Source organism: Sciurus vulgaris, assembly GCF_902686455.1.
Source record: "Sciurus vulgaris genome assembly, chromosome: 1".
NCBI lineage: Eukaryota > Metazoa > Chordata > Mammalia > Rodentia > Sciuridae > Sciurus > Sciurus vulgaris.
In genome coordinates this window covers 160,646,254-160,668,024 of record NC_136461.1, presented here as the reverse complement: position 1 = coordinate 160,668,024, position 21,771 = coordinate 160,646,254, and the positions used below count along the sequence as shown (strand labels likewise).

At 35.7% G+C, this 21,771-nt stretch overlaps 1 protein-coding gene across 8 annotated transcripts in view; it reads right to left on the bottom strand.

Annotated features, from left to right (window-relative positions):
* The window catches only part of RALYL (RALY RNA binding protein like), a 654,354-nt gene that overhangs the window by 50,667 nt on the left and 581,916 nt on the right, over positions 1-21,771 (bottom strand). For all 8 annotated transcript variants that reach the window (XM_079143835.1, XM_079143832.1, XM_079143833.1 and 5 more), the window contains one exon: positions 19,306-19,469. In XM_079143835.1, the coding sequence (XP_078999961.1) occupies positions 19,306-19,469 (164 nt within the window). The remainder of the gene's footprint in view (positions 1-19,305; positions 19,470-21,771) is intronic.

Below are 21,771 nucleotides of genomic sequence, written 5' to 3'. Positions count from 1 at the left end.
TTCAAACTTATAAGGAAACCATTCCCTTTTCAAACATGGGAATTAGGAGAGGTTCTTTCAGTTTGTTCCTGACTCTTACCCGGAAATACTGAGATGAGTCTCCAGTACTGCAGGTTGACCAGCTCCTTTCTTGGAATAGAGAACAACAATCGTTTATCAAGGTCCTGAAAAGTGGGCCTTAGAAGCAGTCTTGGCTGCTTCTTCTGGAAGTTGGTTCCTCATTGCACTTGGGTATCTTAATGCTGCCCTTGAAAGAAGGCCTACACCTTATCCTAACCCTAACCCTAACTCTAACCCTAACCCTAACCCTAACTCTATCCCTTCTTTATTTGGACGTCTGGTTTTGTGCTAATATACCTGGACCCTAGATGGAATTCCTGGAATACAATCTCTCTCTGTCTGATGTACTGCTCTAACTTTCCTCTGCTTTCATTTCCATTTACCGTCTACACAGCGAATTACTTTGTTATTGACTGTTTTTACTTACTTTATTAAAATAGATATACATTTTACAACTATATATTTCTAAACTTAGAATTTTAAAAGTCTTTACAACTTTATCTTCTGATATCCCTCCCCTGAAAATAAAAGTTACTTCAGAATTAAGGAGATCTAGGTTCAACACAGTCTATCCATTTTTATTACACTCTTGATTGGGATTGTGCCTTTGGTTTGCCTAGCCTCTTGCACAGAACTCTCAAAGTAAGATTTATAAATAAGGTTATTTTTTAACTGAAGGTTTCTAGACTGTCTCCATTTTCTACAGAAAATAATGACAAGCACCCACAAACCAAATTCTTTAAACTTTGATTCAAGATCTGCTCAAAACAGATCCTTCATTTCAAAAAAATTTCTCTTCTTGAATATACATGACAGTAGAGTGTATTTTGACATATTAACATGTCCTTCATTTGAACAGAACTGTTTAGCATTCAGTCAAATGGCATATGGAACCAGATCAACCAGTTCACATCTATGTTCTCAGGGGAAATCACTTGTAATCACTCAAGTTCAGTGACGTCTCTTCATCTCTTAAACTTCTATCCTGTACCTTACAGGAGCCTTGTAAGAATTTAATAAGATAATGAACCTAACCATCTAGTGCAACATCAAGGTTCAATAAATGATGGATGCAGAAACTATTATTATTTATGTCATTAGTATTTTATATTATTTATATTATTATATAAGCATGCCCATTCCAGCAATAACTATTTCTCTCTTCCAAAAAGTGTTTATGAAAATTCTACTCATCTTTCAGGGCTGAGCACAATTTTCTCTTCTTATGAATACTACTTATGAATACTTTTCCTTCTTATGCATACCTACAGGCTTGTTGACTTTTCTTTCACATGTCTATTTTTCCATGTTAAATCATAACTTCCTTAAGTAAAGCTCTCCTGATCAGTCATTCATGGATCTCAGAAGTCATGCTCTATGTGTTTTGATAAGGTGGTCTTCCTATTATTGATTAGTGAGGCTTCTGATGCTGACCATGAGGTTCTGAGCTTGATGTCTGTTCTCTTTATTTGAAACTGATATTAACAGGTTTAGGAAGAGCTCAATCAGAGTACTGTTTCATGAAAACTTTATCTTCTCATAATAAACCAGATCCCTGAAAAATTATTCAAATTCCTGATTGGTACATTTGTTTTCAAATTTCTGATGGTATTATATTTTTAAAAGAGGGAATTTGGGGTCTTTCGTCTAAAACAGGACACATTAACAGATTGACCTCATCATAGAACCAAAATTCCTCAGGTGGAAAGACTGCAACCAATTCTTTCTTTTCTCTTATTTCATTATCGATAGAACTTAGTCTAGTGTCTTGGACACAATAAGCAATTAATGAATATCAGAAAGTCTGTAGTTATATGTATGTGTAGTTATGGTCCTCATGCCAGTTCCAAACAGAGCAACACATTTTATTGAAAGTTCTGTGTATGTGACAGGAACTAAATTCATAAGACACCCATTCTAGCATTTGACTAACAGACAGGTAACCAGACAGGAAATTCAAAAGTAAATTTATGATGGAACTATGTCTTTGAAACACTGTGCCTGAGAGACAGTATGATGAAAGAAAGTGAAAAGAAAACATGCCTCTGACAACCAATGTTTTGTATTTTCTCCCCACGTTTACTTGAATTGTCCAAAATCCATAAACTATATCTTTAAGGATACATTGAATAGAGTATAATGCCTTCACTGTTTATAGAATATTACTGATTATTTTTTCTAAGGATAAGATTACATATTTTTTATCAGCTTGCTCTTAGACAGTTTTTAATGGTTAAAGTCCACTGATGTAGACAAACTAGCAGTTGGGGAAAATTAGGTGCAATTATTGAAGATCATGAATTTTATAATTTAAAAATTATGAATTTGGGAATTTGAGAAAATTGCTTTACTGCTCAGTCACCTCCAAACTACCTTCCCTTCCCATCTTCTTCTGGTCTTTCCAATTATCTGAGGCTCTGGTCACAACTATTGGTCATTCCTTAAGTGTAGCATGTGATTTCAGACGCCCATACCTTATTGGTCTGACCCATACTCTTATCTCCTCCACCTGGAAAACGTCATTTCACCTTTTAGTATTCAGCTCAAAGTTGCCTATGCTGTAAAGTCATCCTCAAGCTTTAATGCTCTTCTTCAGTAAGTTCATCCTCATCCAAACCCAACTTCTTTCTACTTCTTGAAACATTTCTGTGACAAGATCAGGAACTGCTCTCATTTTTTAACTCATGTGTCTACCATATCTGCTCAACAATGTTGATGGAAGCCATTATTGTCAGGCCCTTTTCCAGATGCTGGGGATATAGTGTTGAATAAGAAAGATCATCATGAACCTCTCTACGATTAAGAAACTCCCATCTAAGCATCAAAGAAGACAATAAACAAATATGTACACTATATATAGAAATAATACAATAAGAAGTGAGGGAAGGCATTGCTTAGGTATGAGATTTGCCCTTTTATATATAGGGCGGTCAGGAAAGTTTCAGTGATAAGAGAATATTTGAGCAAAATTCTCAATGAAGGGAGGAAACAACCTGAGAGAGATAAGGTGGTAGAATGGGAGAGCATATGAGGCAGAAAAGCAGTAAAGACAAAGGCCTGAGACAGAGTATATTTGGAGTGTTTTAGGCAAAGAGCCAAATGTGACCAGAGTGGAATGAGCAAGTGAGAGAACAGAGTAAGAAATTGACAGATAAAGTGGAAAATGGAGAAGAGGTAGAGTGTGCATAGCGAAGATTGATCTTGTTGGTCAAAGTCAGGACTTTAGGTTTTACTCTGAGTGATGCAGGGGACAACTTTTGTATTTGAAGAGCTCTCTTCTGATTTGACACTGTGAAAAGACTATAGGGTGACAGGGATAGAAACAAAAATTTCACAAAGGAAGCTGGGAGAACAATTCCAGGGAGAGATGATGGTAGACTGGATTGGACCAAGGTGTTAACATTTTAGTGGTGGTAAGTGGATAGATTCTGCATATACTTTAAAGAGAGAGGGTACATAATGGGAAGGATGTAATTACCATTTGCTAAAATAGAGACGACTGCCAGAAGCTCAGGCTTCTGGGGGAATAAAAGTTTTGGAAACTTTGAGACGCCTATTAGTATCAAAACACAAGTGAAAAAGTAAGCCATTGGATATTTGAATATGAAGCTTATGGGAGAAGTCCAAGGTAGAAGAAGAATAAATTTGCAAGTTGCCAGTTAAAGATGACATCTTGATTTAATATACAGGATGAATATGTCCTAGGAGGAATATACACATATGTTACAGTATTTTAGAAGACATCAGTGATACTATCTTCAAAGAAATAATGTCTTCTACTCTTTTTTTGTATATAAATTCTTCAACAAAAAACTTAAGAAAAATTATAGACAAAAGGCACTGTACTGTCATAAAAATAATTTGTTCTGTTGAGTATAATTTTGTTTTGGGTGATTTATAGAGGTTGAGTTTTAAATAACTAAACAAGATCAGCAAAGTGATGAATGAAATAAAAAATGATTTCTTAGAATAAATTACCTTAGCTAGTTTTTAGGCAAGAATGACATTAGAGAAACTAGGAGTCAGGTTGCATCTTATAGATAATCTTAAATTATTTTCCCCAGAGTATCGCTGTAAGATTTTTGTTAAAAAGAAGAAGTTATATTAAATAATTTCAGACTTGCTCTCTCTAAAGAGTTCATTGATTTGGTGATAAGTATTATTACATTCTGATACAGTCAACAAAATTGATGATTGTGCCTTTTGCTGCAACATGAGATATAATCTAAAAAGGAAATTAGACAAGAGGGATGAAACCATCTGCCTATATAAAAATATGCATGCATCTCTGATTTATGTGGTAAAAAAAATTTCAATTTATTTTAATCACCTTTGGGTCAAATCTATTTAGAGGCGAAGACTCTTCAGCTAACTCTCCAGACCAGTGATTCTTAACAGAGGGTGATTGTGCCCTGCAGGAGACATTTGAGACATCTTGAGATCTTTTTTTTTGTGCGTGACGACTTGGAATGCATGGTGCTACTGGTTTCTGGTGGAAATTTAGTCTGTTGAACATTCATAAATACACAGGATAGCCCACAACATCATGCAAAGAATGATCTAACTTAAAATGTCAATAGCCCTAGAAATTCTGGGTGCTATGGTTTGAAGGTGTCCTCCGAATTTCATGTATTGGAATCCTAATCCTCAAAGTCTTCTTATGCTCATGGTATTTTGGGGTAAAGCCGTTTGAAGGTAATTAGCGTTATATGAGGTCATGAGAATGGGGTAATCATAGTGCAATTAGTCTTTATAAGAGGAAGAAAGACAAAAGTTAGCAAGCTTTTTCTGTCTCCCTATGTGATACTCTTCTACATGCCATGGCCCAGCAAGAAGGTCCTCACCAGATGCTGGACAGATACCAGAGTTATACTTTTGGACTTTCCAGTCACCAGTTCTATGAACTAAATAAACCTTTATTCCTTACATATTACTCTGTCTGTGGTATTCAGATACAGCAGCAGAAAATGGACGAAGATGCTGGTGTAGTACATACCCTTCCTCACCAACACCATGCTTCAGATCAACTATGTAGATAACTTACAAATGTTTGCAATCCTATGAACTTTAATAATAATTCACATTAGTTTTCTATTACTCTACTTATTTTCCCAACCCTTTAATACATTATCTAGGTCTTTCCTTTGTTATTAACTAAGGAATTTTCTTCTTTAATTCAGCCAATTATTGAAACAAAAAATGAGGACGACTGACTTCCATAACATGTATTTCTTGAAATCTTTGTCTTTATTACTCTAGTTCTTCTGTTTCTGCATCTGTCTGTCACTTTCCTCTAATTCATATATTTCAAGGTGATTTTCTAATAATAAATTAACTTGAATAAGCTAATTTACCAATTTTACAAATGGTTTTCAAAAGCCAGACTTTAAAGGATTTAAATGAAATAAATTGGAGCAACTGGTTATTCCTCCATTGGAGCATCCTAGAAAAAGGAATTACATATATGTGCATGTGTACTCATAATACTTCCACCAAATATATCTACATTCATTCTTTCTATATATTTTAGAATGAGAAAATGAAATGAGGAATGAAAACATTTTATCCAATAACTATTCATTAATTGCCCACTATAGTGAAATGTTATCCATCTAGCATTTCACTAGGAGATATATGTATACAATTTCATTTAATTCTTATTATAAATATGAAAAGCATGCGTTATTAAACTTGCTTTATGGATTAGAACTAAATATTAGAGATAAGTTATGTGCATAAGATTGTTTAGCAAAGAGGTAACAAAATCAAGTTTAGGGAGGGCTACCTGACTCCAAAGTCATGGTTTATGTTTGTTTGATTTTCCACCCTTCACCTGGTATTATGAGCTTCTTGTAGTGAACTGCCTTCCTGGTCTTATGGAGTTTATAATTAGTAGAATAAAAATATGTAAGCAAATATGTAAGGACATAGAATGCATAAAAAATGTAGGACTAAGTGAGAAGCTCCTATCACTTAATACTGAAATTTTCTCCTATTTTCTGGTCTTCCCAAAAAACTATTCTTTAATAAAGTATCATGTTTCTTTTGTATATGGAATATTGACTCTTCAGGGGTCACATCTCTTTCTTCTATGGAAAATTATTATCTGTTATGTAGCAAATGCTGATTAACTGAACTTGTGACAGTGGTGTGGGCAGAGACAAGATAAATTATTTTTGATGGGGTGTGGTAACTGATTGTGAAAATAGTATAAGAGAATGGATCCTTGAGCTATGACCAGAAGGATAGTTTGAATTTCAGCAAGCAAAAAAGGCCTAATTAAAGAAAGTAGCAGATCTTATCATAGAGCTTCAAATACACATTAAACCCTGATTTCTTTTAAACCTTGGCCATAGGCTAGAATTTATCCCTTTGCTTCACAGACTGACTCAACACATTCTGCAACTGATTTTCTCTGAGTTACAGCATTTCAAAGACATGTTTCAAAGATAACTATAAAATGTATAAAACACAAAAATCAAAAAGGCAAAAAGCAAAAATATTAGTGGTGACACAAATATTTAAGAGTATACTCTGTGCAATGCATAACTAATTTAGATAAATTTCAATAAAAAACAGATTAAGTGTGCAAGCAAATTACTAACATGAAGCAGAAAAACTTTATTGAAGATGAACCATTGGCTTGGGGTTGCAGGACAGTGATGCTTGTAGTAAGTACAGAGGAGACTCAGAATACTATTACCTGAGCTGGACCTTGGAAGATAAGGACAATTATTAATAATGCTTATTTTTGTATGCACAAGACAATACAGCTGATAAAAACATTTTAATAAGATAAAGGAAAATGAAAGGATTTCTAGGTGGAGAATGAGCATGAGTTTGGAAACCTTGAAACGTTCGATTAAGTTAGGAGAACAGTGCTGGGTGGGAATGTAAGCACTAGGTCAGATACTTCTTGAGAAGTACACTGAAAATGCTTATTGGTAACTGGTAGCAATTTTGAGTTTTGATTGAAAAACTGACAAAGCACTTGGTCTGGAATAATCCTACAGCTGGGTAGGGAATTAATGAGACTGGGGAACAGCATAAAGTCAAGAAAACCAGCAAGAGGTTATTAGAGTGGTCAAGATTCTCCACATTAGGACCTGATATTGGAGAAGAGCAGAAGAGGAAGAGACAAAATGTTATTAAGTTTTATGGATAGGACTTACATGATTTTCTAATTCTTCAGTGGAAAGAATACGCCCTTTCTGAACTGTCAGCAGAGCACATAGAAAAAATACAAATTCTGTAGAACTGAGAAAATTATCTCAAATTCTCACAAGTCAAATTGATATAAAGATTTTTTTGAACATATTTTTGGTTTTGTTTTTGTTTTTGTACCAGAGATTGAACCCAGGAGAGTTTAACCACTAAGCCACATCCTCAGCCCTTTTTATTTTTTAATTTTGAGACAGGGTCTCCCTAAGTTGCCTAGGACCTCTCTAAGTTGTTGAGGCTTTCTTTGAACTAGTGATCCTCCTGCCTCAGCCTCCTGAGTTGCTGGGATTACAGGGATGTACCACTGCTCCCAAGTTGAACATTTTAATATATATTTTTTTCTGTTTATATTTCTTAATATGTTTATATAAGTGTAGTGAAGAAAAATCACATGGACACCTACAAAGGTATTTATTCAACCATTGTAAATACATTGTAATTATTTTGATTCGGCTACTCTCTATCTATAAAACTGGGATTTTAGCAGCACTTTGCTACTTTCTTTATACAGAATTCCAGTCAGTATTTACACTGTGAAACTGTACATCTGAAACATGCCATGCATTTAACAGGGTGCTAAATTACCTGGATTTCATTATCTTCAATTAATTAAAATTAAATCATATTCCTAAATTTGGCTTTAAAAAATGGTGAAAGATAAGCAAAGATGTCCACATTTCATTAGGTCAATCCATGACTCCATGTTATGGGTTGAATAGTGTCTCCCTGAAAATTCATGTGTTGAAGTTCTAAACCCCAGTACCTGAGAATGTGATGGTATTTGGAGATAGATTTTAAAAGAGGTACTTAAATTAACATAAAGTCATTAGGGTGGGCCTAATAAGCATATAAGACAGACTATGTGAAGACACAGGGAGAAGGCAAGTATCCTACAAACCAAGGATGGAGGCCTGGTGCAGATCTTTCCTTCATGATCATCTGAAGCTACAAACATTCCAACATCTTTATCTCCAACTTTCATCCTCCAGAACTGTGAGAAAGCAGATTTCTATTGTTGCACTATGTACTTCAAATACATAAGTAATTGCTACAATATAGGTAAATCTTTCAACAACTATTAGCTATACAATATGTTTTTTCCCCATATTTCAGGTAGAAAATAGAGGAAGTGGTACAGGAATCATGGATTTCACCAAGTCCACAGTAGCAGTCTCTGTGGAACTCCAACTCCACCCCAGGCAACCTGACAGCAAAGCCTCTGTTCTTCCCCAGGTCCTGCCTCCTGGAAGACTCTCTCTGATTCTATCTTTTAAAATTGACTTACTTTTTTAAACAGTTTAAAAAAATCCTCTAGTAGGCCTCCTGTAACCCCTCTGACCAACATGAGCTTTCTTTCCTTAACATCTTAAGAGCAGAATACATCCATACTTTCCTCAAGATAATGGTTGGGTGGATGGATGGATGGATGGATGGATGGATGGATGGATGGATGGATGGATGGATGGGAATATTTAATGACAGTATGCTGGAAGTTAAAATCATTTCTCTGGTGGATCTTTATCTCCATATTTCAAACACATGCTCTTGGTGAACAGAGTCCAATGCAACACTTTCTTAGTGTTGGCGATATGTTGTCAGTAGCTATTTCATGTATTTAATTGAACTGTCTTCCTATGAGATGTCTCATAGCTTTCAGACTAGTCTGTCACCTCTTTTGTCACTGAAAAGTACATTGACAGGTTCCCATAGGAATTCAAACTCACCAGAATCTTTCCTGTTAGACATTAGAATTTAACTAATTGATAGAATTTTTTTTTTTCCCCCAGAGGGAACCAATTTTTTACACTAAGAAACTACAGCTAAAGTTCACCAGTATTCATGTCTTCTCTTTTGTGAAGTGTTTATCTGCAAAATCACATCTTTTTTATCTTATGACTTCATGTTGTGGGACAGGACTAGATGATTACAGTTTTAGTTTAAGTTGATTTGAAAAGGGACAGAAGCATGTAGTGATAGCCTAATGTTTTGAAGAGTAATCCATTTTAAATGGTTGTCAGTACTCATATTTGAAAAATTATCACATTAACATATTTTTCCTTGTATGTCTTTCTCCACAGTCATATTAAAAATTATGAAATAAGAAATGACAAATTATTCAGGCTATAACATTAATTTCCTCTTCTGAACTTACCAAATCATTAAATAATGGGAAATTACCACTAATAAAAGAGCAATATATATATATATATATATATCCCTCAGTAAATACTCATTCAGATTATGCCAATGTTAATATATATTTAATTAATTAATTAATTAATTTTTGGCACCAGGGATTGAACCAGGGACACTTAACCACTGAGCCACATCTCCAGTCCATTTCTGAAGTATTTTATTTAGACACAAGGTCTTGCTAAGTTGCTTAGGCCCTCTCTGAGTTGCTGAGATTGACTTTGAACATGAGATCCTCCTGCCTCAGCCTCCTGAGCCACTGGGATTACAAGCATGCACCATCATGCCTGGCTTAATAGTCTATTTTACGCTTCACTCAAAACTTTCACTTGTGATTTGAGTTTGAAATTTACTGTTATTCTTAGAAACCAGGTTAATTATATAAGTGTTATCAAATAACAGATATTTGTACACGCATATATTTTTATGTGAATATAAAGTCTGCCAATGTGTTCCTAGAGAGAATACATAATTGTGTTTACTTATGCTTCCCAAAGTATATTTTGTTATATTTAGTAGTTCACTTTTCAGACTTAGCCTTCCATCAAGATGGTCCACCTATCACACAAAACCAGAAAGAGAAGAACAAATTAAAACTTAAGTATAACCCACCACTAGATTTAAGAATAGATGTTTATCATCTATGTAGTTTAGTGACAAATTGTAAAGCTCCTTTGAATTGTTTATGCAAATAGTAGACTTTGACAATTTGCCTTTCTATAAAAATAATTTATTTATTCCAATATATGAAAAAGTTTTAATATATGGAGATTTTTGAGGGATAAGAAACTCAAGCATACCCCAGGTTGGGATGATCCAACTGCAAAAAAATTAATTCCAGCAAATTAAGTTGTAGACAATAATTTTTGGCTAACGTGAAAAACAAAATCATACACCTATTGCTAAGACCATGTCTCCTCTCAGGTAGGTTTAAGCATGGGATTAAAGTGTTTGTCCATGGAGGTGCAGGAGAAGGGTCCCTGTACTTGGAAAAGAGCTTGCCTCTATTAGAAGCCAGAAAAGAATGTTAATGATCCTTACATTGGTAGAGGAAGAAGGAATCAGTAAGTTTCTCTAGAGTGAAGAGAAGGGCCATTGCCAGTATCTTGCAATGTGTAATCCTTGGAGAGTCTGAGGGTCCCACTGACTCCAGAGGAGTTTATGGAATTGTTGAGTGGACAGTCTATCTCAGTTTACATCAGAGGACAAAGAAGCCTTTTTACATGTCAAAAGGGAGGTCCAAGATAGCTACCAGTGAATTAAAAAAACAATCTCATTGGATCTTAGTCCTTTATTGCTTGAGAGACAAAAACAACGTGATAAATGCAGATGTGGAGAATTTCTACAAAAATGTAAGCAGTGAACCAAAGTTTGTAGGACAGAGGTGAGGTAAACAACTATAATAGGTGGATACTGTGGAGTTACAACTAATGTTTTAATAATGTTAATAAAAATGCCATAATAACCCTTAAACAAAAGCAAGAAAAAACACTTGAAATAAGGACAGAAGGAATATAATTGCATATATTCAGTAATGATATATATATATATGTTAAATTTCCCTACTAAAAAAAGACTTTCAAACTGCTCCCTCAAAACAAACTCAGAGATCTGTTGTCTTCAAAAAATGGACAAAAATATCCTCTCCCAAAGGATATGTTGAATTCCTTACCTCCAGGACCTGTGAATGTAACATTATTTGGAAATAGATCTTTGTAGATATAATCAAGATGAGGTCATGGGGGTAGCACACATGGGATATGACTAGTGTCCTTATAAGAAGAGGAGAAGAGACACAGGGAGAACACTAGTACCAGATGCTGGTAGAGTCATTGATGCCTCCGGAAGTCAAGAATGTTAATGATGGCCACAAGCTCAGCAATTCGTTAAGGCATCCCTATAAAACTAATGTAGAGAGAAAGGCTACAAAGGTATATATAAAGGAAAGGCATATCAGAAGAGCCAGATAGGAAGGATCGAACAAAGTATCCAAGTAAAATTCAAGGTTGTAAAGAGTTCATGGGATATTACATAACTCTAAAAGTTACAATTCTCCAAGAAGGATGTGGAAAATGAGAGGATGTGGAAAATGGCATAAGCTTAAGGGAGAATACTAAAACAGACTAGGAGGCAGGCTGTGGTTCAGGGGTCTATTACTTAATAGCTCAGTGACCTTAGGGATATTTCTTAATGTTTCTGTATCTCATTTCTGACACTTGTAAAATGGAAAATAAGAATAGCCCACTTATATATGGATTTCCAGTTTTCCCAGCACTGTTTTTAGGCTCTCTTTTCTCCATGGTATGTTTTTGGCACCTTTGTCTAGTATGAGATAACTGTATTTATGTGAGTGTGTCTCTGTGTCTTCTATTCTGTTCCACTGATCTTCATGTCTGTTTTGGTGCCAATATCATGCCATTTTTGTTACTATTGCTCTATAGTATAGTTTAAGGTCTGGTATTGTGATGCCTCCTGCTTCACTTTTCTCACTGGGCCTCTTATTTTTCCAAATGAAATTTGTGATTGCTTTTTCTATTTCTATGAAGAATGTCATTGGGATTTTAATAGGAATTGCATTAAATCTGTATAGTGCTTTTGGTAGTATGGCTATTTTGACAATATTAATTCTGCCTATCCAAGAACAAGGGGATCTTTCTATCTTCTAAGGTCTTCTTCAATTTCTTTTTTTAGTGTTCTGTAGTTTTCATTGTAGAGGTCTTTCAACCCTTTTGTTAGGTTGATTCCCAAATATTTTCTTTGAGACTATTATGAATGGGATAGTTTTCCTAATTTCTCTTTCACTTGATTTATCACTGATGTATAGGAATGCAATTGATTTATGGGTGTTAATTTTATATCCTAATATTTTGCTGAATTCATTTATGAGTTCTAGAAGTGTTCTGGTGGAGTTTTTTGGATCTTCTAAATATAGAACAATGTCTTTAGCAAATAGTGATAGTTTGGGTTCTTCTTTTCCTATTTATATCCCTTTAATTTCGTTCTTCTGCTTAATTGCTCTGGCTGGAGTTTCTGTGACTATATTGAATAGAAGTGGTGAAAGAGGGCATCCTTGTCTTGTTCCAGTTTTTAGAGGAAATCCTTATAATTTTTCCCCACTTAGAAACTGGAAATCTATATGTAATAAAATGAAATTAGACCCCTAACCCTCTCCCTGCACAAAACTCAACTCAAAGTGGATCAAGGACCTAGGCATTAGACCAGAGACCCTGCACCTAAGAAGAAAATGTAGACACAAATCTCCATCATGTTGTTTTAGGAAACAACTTCCTCAATAAGACTCCTAAAGCTCAAGAAGTAAAATCAAGAATCAATAAATGAGATGGCATCAAACTGAAAAGCTTCTTCACAGCAAAGGAAACAAGAACATGAACATCTTTGCTACCTGCACCTCAGATAGAGCATTAATCTCCAGGACATAAAAAGAACTCAAATAACTTAACACCAAAAATACAAGTAACCCAATCAATAAATGGACAAAGGAACTGAACAGGCACTTCACAGAAGTCAAAATATGAATGGTCAACAAATATATGAAAAAATGTTCAACATCTCTAGCAATTAGAGAAATTCAAATTAAAACTACACTGAGATTCCATCTCACTCCAGTCAGAATGGCAATTATCAAGAACACAAGTAACAATAAATGTGGGTGAGCATGTGGGGAAAAAGGAACACTCATACATTGCTGATGGGACTGCAAATTGGTGTAACCACTTTGGAAAGCAGTATGGAGATTACTCAGAAAACTTGGAATGGAACCACCATTTGACCTAGTTATCCCACTCCTCAGCTTATATCCAAAGTACTTAAAATCAGCAGCATTCTATAGTGATGCATTCACATAAGTGTTTATAGCAGCTCAATTCATAATAGCTAAGCTATGGAACCAACTGAGGGCTGTTCAATAGATGAATGAATATATGAAAATGTGGTGTATATATATACACAATGGATTATTATTCAGCATGAAGAAGAATGAAATCATGGCATTTGCCAGTAAATGGATAGAACTGGAGACTATAATGCTAAGTGAAATAAGCCTGTCCCAAAAAATTCAAAGGTTGAATGTTCTCTCTGATTTAAGTATGCTGACTCACATAGGTGTGGGGTAGCGAAGAGCAAAGGTTCACCAGATTGGACAAGGGAGAAAGGGGAAAGAAAGGGGGGATGGGAATGAGAAACACAGTAGAACGAATTGACATAACTTTTCTATGTTCATATATGAATACATGACCAGTGTAACTCCACATCATGTATAATCACAAGAATGGGAAATTATATTCCATGTATGTCTGATATGTCAAAATATTTTCTATTGCTGTGTATGATTAAAAAGAACAAATTTAAAAAGAAAATAGCTCACACAGCTATTTGTGAAGAATAAATGAATTAATATGTAAAGTGCTCAAAACAATAGCTATCATAAACACTAAAAAAAGTGGTAGCTATTATGTTTCTAACATTATTATTATTATAAACAATTATATAAAAACATCCAAGGGATGTGGGATATAAAACAACACCTTAAGGAAAAAAAAGAAAAACTATGTAAAATCACTGTAATGATAGAGGATCTAACTTTCAGAATTTGTCATGTAAATTTGCCACGAACAAACAAGTCTAAAGAGGATTTAGGTTGTTTACAACCAACAATCTAACAACCCATACTCTGTATTATACTAAAAGCAGAAAACATATCCTGTTTGCATGTATATTTTAAAAAATCTTATTAATACAGAAACGAGAAATTCTTAATAAAATTCTAAAAGATTTTTTTTTAAGTTTTCATTCTCTGCTAATGATATCATAAAACTAGAAATTTAAAAAATAAAGTATCAAATCTACTTAACCATTTGAATGTTGAGATATTTACTTTGAAACAATCTCTGGAAGTTGCTACTCTTCTTGGTAATGCACTGGGCTACATGGCAACTGAGGGTTGAGTCCTATGTTACTGAACCATCCAGAAAATGGCCTCAAGGTAAGTCAAGTATTTTTCTAAATCAGTGGCTCTAAATTTGGGCAGTGACATGTCCTTAGGGAACATTTAGAAATGTATAGGCATTTTTATAGTTACAAACATTGAAGATTGCTAATGCTATTTAAGGTTTGAGGGTCAGGATGCTAAATACTCTGCAGAGCTAGGAATACACTTTTTATTTATTTATTTATTCATTCATTTTTTAGTTATATATGATAGTAGAATGCATTTTGACATATTATAGATACGTGGAGTAAAACTTCCCACCAGAAATACTTATGTACAACATAGAACTATCTCAGCAAAATGCCAATAATGCTTTCGTTGTTAATACTATTTTAAAATGACCACAAAACAAACAATCTGTGATGCTTTAGATATTTCTGTTTGAAGTTAATACCACCAATGGTAGAACAGTCTTCTATAAACCTAGCAGGCAATTCAGCGTTCAATTTTCTACAATAAGAACTAAGTTCAAGAACTCTTCTTGTTCTTTTTTTTTTTTTTTTTTTGAATTTTAACTTTTCTTATACACAATAAGTGATGTTCAAAATCTAAAGGCTTTATCATATAGTTTACAAACACAGTTTCTCTCTCCTCAAGTCTTCAAAACAATGACTGATAATCTCCTAACTTCTCACATCCATAGAGTGTCTCCCAGTATGAGACTTCACAATTTGATTGGGTTCAGAAAAAGCCTTGCAGAGATTCCCATACTCCTTATTTTTATATGTTGTCCCTAGTGTGAATTTTCACGTGTCTTCGAAAGTAGGCTGGACAAATAAAGGCTTTCCCACAGTCCTTACATTCATATGGTTTTGAAGCCAGAATTGGGAACAGGTAGTTAGTGTAGAAATAGGGGATCAGGTCAAATCGAGGAAATGGAGGCCATAAAATCATCTGCCTCTGGAAGATGGAAACTGCCCCTGGAAGAATGGAATGTCAAGGATCTCCGGAGCTCACTGATTACCAAATTTACCTGCCTTTATCAAAAACTGCAAGCAAGAAGCTGCTAATTAATGCCCCCTGGGCCCTTGCCTGCCTGAATCACCCTGGCCCTCCCCCTGCCCATGGCTTCTCACTTAATGCAAAACCAGGCCTAGTCACGTAGGCAGGAAGGAGAGATAAGTGGGGGAGAGAACTGGAGAACAAAAGAGAATTTAACCTATAAAAGATGTAGGGTGCGCTCACTTCTTGGGACTTTAGAACATCAGCCATGGCCCCCTTCTCCCTGCCCGGAGAAGTCTGTATTATTAGCTTTAAATAAAACCTGCTTAACATGCTTGCCTTGGCGTGCTTCTCTAGTGTTCAATCTTCAACATTAGAAGGAGCAGAACTCGGCACCAGTAAACGGCGGTATCAGTTTCTCTCCAGTGTGGCTTCTCACATGTCTTCGAAAGGATGAGGGACAGCTGAAGGCTTTTCCACACTCCAGATATTCAAAGGGTTTTTCTCCAGTGTGCATTCTTGCATGTACAGTAAGGTATGAATAATACCGAAATGCCTTCCCACATTCCTTACATTCATAGGGTTTTTCCCCCGTGTGGGTTCTCATGTGAATACTAAGGGCTGAGAAATAAATAAAGGCTTTTCCACATTTCTTACACTCATAAGGCTTCTCTCCACTGTGAGTTCTTAGGTGTTCAGTGAGGGATGAGGAACGACTAAAGGCCTTCCCACACTCCTTACATTCATATTGCACTTTACCAGCATGATCCCTCACATGTGCTTTAAAGGATGAGGGACAACTGAAGGCCTTCCCACATTCCTGATATTCATAGGGTTTCTCTCTACTTTGATTTTTCACATGTGTGTTCAGGGAAGTGGGAAGGTAGAAGGCTTTTCCACATTCCAGACATTCATAGGGTTTCTCTCCAGTGTGTTTTCTCATGTGGATGCTTAGGGAGGAGGGACAATTGTAGGCTTTCCCACATTCCTTATATTTATAGGGTTTCTCTCCAGTGTGTGTCCTCACATGTACAGTGAGTTTTGAGGATTCACTGAAGGCTTTCCCACACTCTTTACATTCATAAGGCTTCTCTCCAGTGTGAATTCTTAGATGTATGTATTATAAGATGAGAGGAGGAGCTAAAGGCCTTCCCACATTCCTTACATTCATAGGGCTTATCTCCACTGTGAATTCTTTTGTGTTTGGAGAGTGATGAGGAACAACTAAAGGCCTTCTCACATTCCTTACATTCATAGGGCTTTTCTCCACTGTGAATTCTTCTGTGTTCTGTGAGGTATGAAGAACTACTGAAGGTCTTCCCACATTCCTTACATTCATAGTTTGCCTTTTCACTGTGAATCTTCATGTATGCCCTGAACAAGGAGGAGCAACTAAAGACTTTCATATATTCCTTACATTCATACGGTTTCTCTTCAGTGGGACTTTTCATATGCTTCTTAAAACAAGCAAGAAAATGGAAGGCTTTCCCACATTCCTTACACTGATAGGGTTTGTTTCCAGCATGAGATCTGGTGTGATTCTCAAGGGATGAATGGGACAGGAAGGCCTTGCCACACTCATGGCATTCAAAGGATCTGACTTCAGTAGTTCTCTTGAGCATAAGATTTGGAATTTGTCCACGTTGATTTTCTTCATTGTATTCACAGATGTTCTCCACCATATGACTTAAACATCTCTCATGGCTTTTGTTCCAATCATCCATACCAGGGGAGTCCTGGTCTTCATGTAAAATAGAGGAGCAAGATCCATTTCTTTTGAATCTCACCATATTCTGTTCATTGGATATTTTTTCTCCATTGCTATCTTGAGGCGCAACTAATTCATTAGTATTAAGTAGAGACTCAAAACCTGGCATGTTGATGCATGCTTGTAATCCCAGCAACTTGGGAGGCTGAGGTGGGAGGTTCCCAAGTTTAAGGACAGCCTCAGCAACTTAGACCCTTTCTGGTGCTGCTCCGTACTGATGCCCTGGATAAGTCCTGTCTTCATTGTCTGTAGTTCCTCCTCTTGTTCCCACTGGGAGATCAGATTGGGTGTGAGTAGTGGGTACCCTAGTGAGGCCAGGTTCTGGAAAGTTTCCAGCATCACATCTCTGTAGAGGCTTCTCTGAGCAAGATCCAGCAAAGCCCACTCCTGCTGGGTGAAGTTCACAGCCACATCCTCAAAGGTCACCAAGTCCTGTATCATACTTTTCTGTAACCCAGCAGTTCTTTCCTCCTCCATGTCACCTGGATGGCGCGGGGCCGGGCGGCTAGGTTGCGGACTGAGGCAAAACTATATCTCAGACGCGGGCTGCAGCATAAGGTGACATGGCGGCCGCGGGCACAAGGTGACAGGGCTGCGGCCTCACTCTTCTTGTTCTTAACAGTAATCTGAGAGTATATTAGAGTGTGTAGAGACTACAGCAGAAACTCATTTTCTCTTCTTACTAGACTCGAGAAGGAATTCATATTTTTTTTATCTGCAGAATAGACTGGGTAAATAAGTGCATAGAGAAACTGCAAATTTATTTAGTTTCCTATTGAGGTTATATTAGCAGAGTCAAATTCTCAGTAAAATTCTTGGCAGGTCAAACTTGAGAGTTTCTAGAAGCATCAGTACCTTTTTCTCTTTTCTGAACTATGTTTTTGCCCATTTTCATGTAAAAGCAAATTATTTTGATAATGATGCTTAGTATTTCTGATGAGGTTGAGAGGAAAGAGTAGATAGGATGCAGGTATGAGGATTAAGGTACCTGGCTTCTAATTCTGACTTTACCATTTAGTAGTTACATAACCTTCTATGTTTGTTCATTCATACAAAGTGGGTAAAAATATTCATTTCTCTTGCTTTGAAGGGTTGGCAGGGTAAATACAGCATCCTTACCAGGCTGTGTGGGAACTTGCCTCTGATCATGTCTGCAGTCCTACTCCCCCACCTTGCTCTGCTGTAGCCACACTATCTCTTTTGCTCTTCCTTAATTATGCCAACTTAAGGTTTCTGCACTGACATTTGCTCAGAATAGAACCCCCATAATTTCAGAGATCCCTCTTTCTTGCTCCTTTGCTCCCTCAGTTCCTGCAGGTTTCCAGCTGTCAACAATGACAAGTAGTCATTGATCATCCTGTGAAATCAGCACCCCCAAGTTTCTCTTTATTCTAATCTTTTTCAATATCAATGAGATACGAGTGTTTACTTCTGCTCTGCTAAACTGTAATTTCAAGGCATACAGAAAATTGCATTATTCTTTCCTTAGGATAATATTCTAATAACAATTTAGAGTTTTTCTGAATTAGTCTATATAGAAATTAAGCAGTGTATTTAGTTAGAAAGTTTGTATTTCTCCTTTTTATTGATCTATGTGATATTGTACAAATAGTGTTTTCTTTTTTATGATAGTAATGTATTTTCAGGCATGTATCTCTCATAATGCTTTAGAATACATGGTAAGTTTTGTTTTTAACATCACTACCATGCTGTCTGCCTGTCTTAATTACTCTAATGCTCAAATATTCAAAACACACTCTAACTCTGCATAATCTCTGAAAAGATGGTACATGCACTCCCTTTTCAAGTGAAATTGTTTTCTCATTAAAAAGCAACATGTTTTATTTCACAACCTCGATAAATCACAAGCTAAGTAGGCACATGCAGTGTGATAAAATACTTTGACGATCCTTTTCAGATTGGTCCAGGGTCTCTGTCAGCCCAGTTGATATCTGCTCCCCTGCTGCAGAGCAGTGTGGTGGAAAGCAAAGATCATTCCATCCCCATTTTACATTTCTCTGGTGGTTGCCTGGTTAATTTATAGACTATCAACATTTGTGCAGTGATGGTTATTCCTACTTTTCTTTAAAGGGAAATAAAGAATGTTACTTACATTTAGAGCCTGAGGAGGAAGACCCACTAACAGCAGATCTTGATCCCCCTTTCATTGAAAAGACTCCTTTCCCCCTGCGAGTTGTGGTGACCGCCACTCTGGGACGCTTCAGCGGGATCACAGCACGGGGAGGTGGAGGCACACGTCCGTGGTAATCAAACAACCTTCGCAAGACACAAATGGGCTGAGTTGGTTTGAAGTCTAAATGTTTGAAATGATTACAAGAATGTTCTGGTAAAATTTTACAATGATTTTTTTCTGTTGATTAATATTCAAAAAAACTGTTTATTGGCAGATTGATTTTTCACTCAAGAAATAGAATGCAAATGTACGCTATGCTTTCTGGACATTGGAATATGACCCCGATATGAACTCATTTGTAAGGAATGAAAGGATAAGGAATTTTGCTCCAATAGCACCATGCAATTTGTTGAAATTGTGCTGACCTTTGTTCCCAAATATATTTCTTGAATAAACCAATTTACCCTTCTCATGTACAGAAATCTTCCTATTACACCTCAGACACTTATTAGCACAGTAGCTTGAAAATAGAAGAGATTATGCAGAATCAGGAATAAAACAAAGAAAATGATCCTCTGATCAGAAAACAGAGCTCAGAGGAAAGCATATGGAAATAAAATCAGGTTAAAGAAAACACTCTTAGACAAATCAATATGGTGCCCTACTTCTTTCTAAGGACTTTTAAAGTAATTGAGCCTCTACCCACTACACATAAAAGGAGACTGAGTTTGAATGAAAGAGAACTAGGGTGAGGACCCAATTTTGTTGATTAAAGCACCGGTGGGAAATATTTATCAGGATATATTTTATTGTTCTGATCATTTGCAAACTGAGACTAGAGTGATACATAGAGTCAGTTAGAGAAAATTCTTCTAACCAAAAAGAACATCAATAATGTTCTACTTTTACTAAAAAGTGAGAAATTATAGCCACCATATTATCATTAAACAGTAAAAGGAATGAAGTTGAAAGAATATAAACTCATTTATAGAAATATGTACTTTGAAGGATTAAAAGTTTCATATTATTTATATTGTATACTCATATACAACAAAATTTTACATGACAGCATATTTGAGACACATAAAAGATCAGAGAAAATATACTGGGATGCATTTATGCATTTATTTTTAAAACTATTTGCCAGTGAACAAGATGTGTAATTATGTTTTCCAATATAAAGAAAACAGTATTATTGACTTAGGATTATGATTGTTATATTTCTTATGGTGACACCATGATATGAATTCTACTCTTGTAATTGCTTTAAAACAGTCAATAAAAATAATCCAATATAAAGGTCAGAAATGAGAAAACTAGGCCAGGAAGAAAATAATAAAAATATCCCATAATTTCTACAGAAACACTGAGAGATGATATTGGCCAAATTATATTGTTATCTTGTGTGCATGAACAAATATGTAATAACAAGTCCCACCATTATGTATAATCATAATGCACCAATAAAAATATGGAAAAAAGACAATATCTATAAGAAGTTATTTCATAAAATTACATCTTGTTTACACATACATCTGAAAATGTGATAATCTTTTTTGAAAATATATAAACTATAATAAATTTGAGTTAGACTACTTTTGAAGTATTCAAAAATATTTAAAACTATTACACTCTGGCAGAAAGGCAATATTTAAACAAATTTAAAGCAATTCTGTAGTACTAGGAATATCTCTTATATTAGACAGCTAAAGTGTCCAAAAACAATTGGGAAACATGCCAGGGAAAATCCAGGAGAAGTCTGAAAAGGAAAAGAAGTGAAATGAGACAGAGTTCAAGACAGGGGCATCCTCTGTGAATAAGCAAAGTCCATTAGAGTCGAAGAACGGCTGGAAAGGAACAGGTCACGGGTGTCAACACATTACAGTTTACTTAAAGAGTTTAGGCAAGATGAGGCTGAAAGGGGTTATGAATATCATCCCACCACCAGGGATTTTGAAATCAAAAGGGTCAAGGAAACCTGCCCTTCATTTCAATCACAAAACAAGGTCTGCATTAGTTATTTATAAGTTGAATTCACAGAGCTCCTTAAGTCAGTGAGCCAAAACACAAAGGCATTTTGCATGAACTACGATAACCAAAACTATGGAGGGAAAAGAAAATATGGTAATTGACTTAAAATTTCCAGGGTAAGAGTTGCCCCTGGAGGTGAAAGGTAAACTCTTTCCTCAGGCCATTGCATGTGCAATTTAACAGGTTCATTAAATAAGTGAATCTATAAATTGGGTTAGGAAAATCTCTGATGCATAATAAAAAATATATAAAAATGCAAGAAAGCTATTATGGAACTACAGGCCAAGTAAAGCCACCTCTCTCATGGCTACTTCAATTATAATTTTCTACAATGATATTTTATAGGGGACTGAAATGTTTGTCAATATTTCTATTGCATTCCTCAGCCAAGGATTCCAAAGGCTCCTGTGTTGT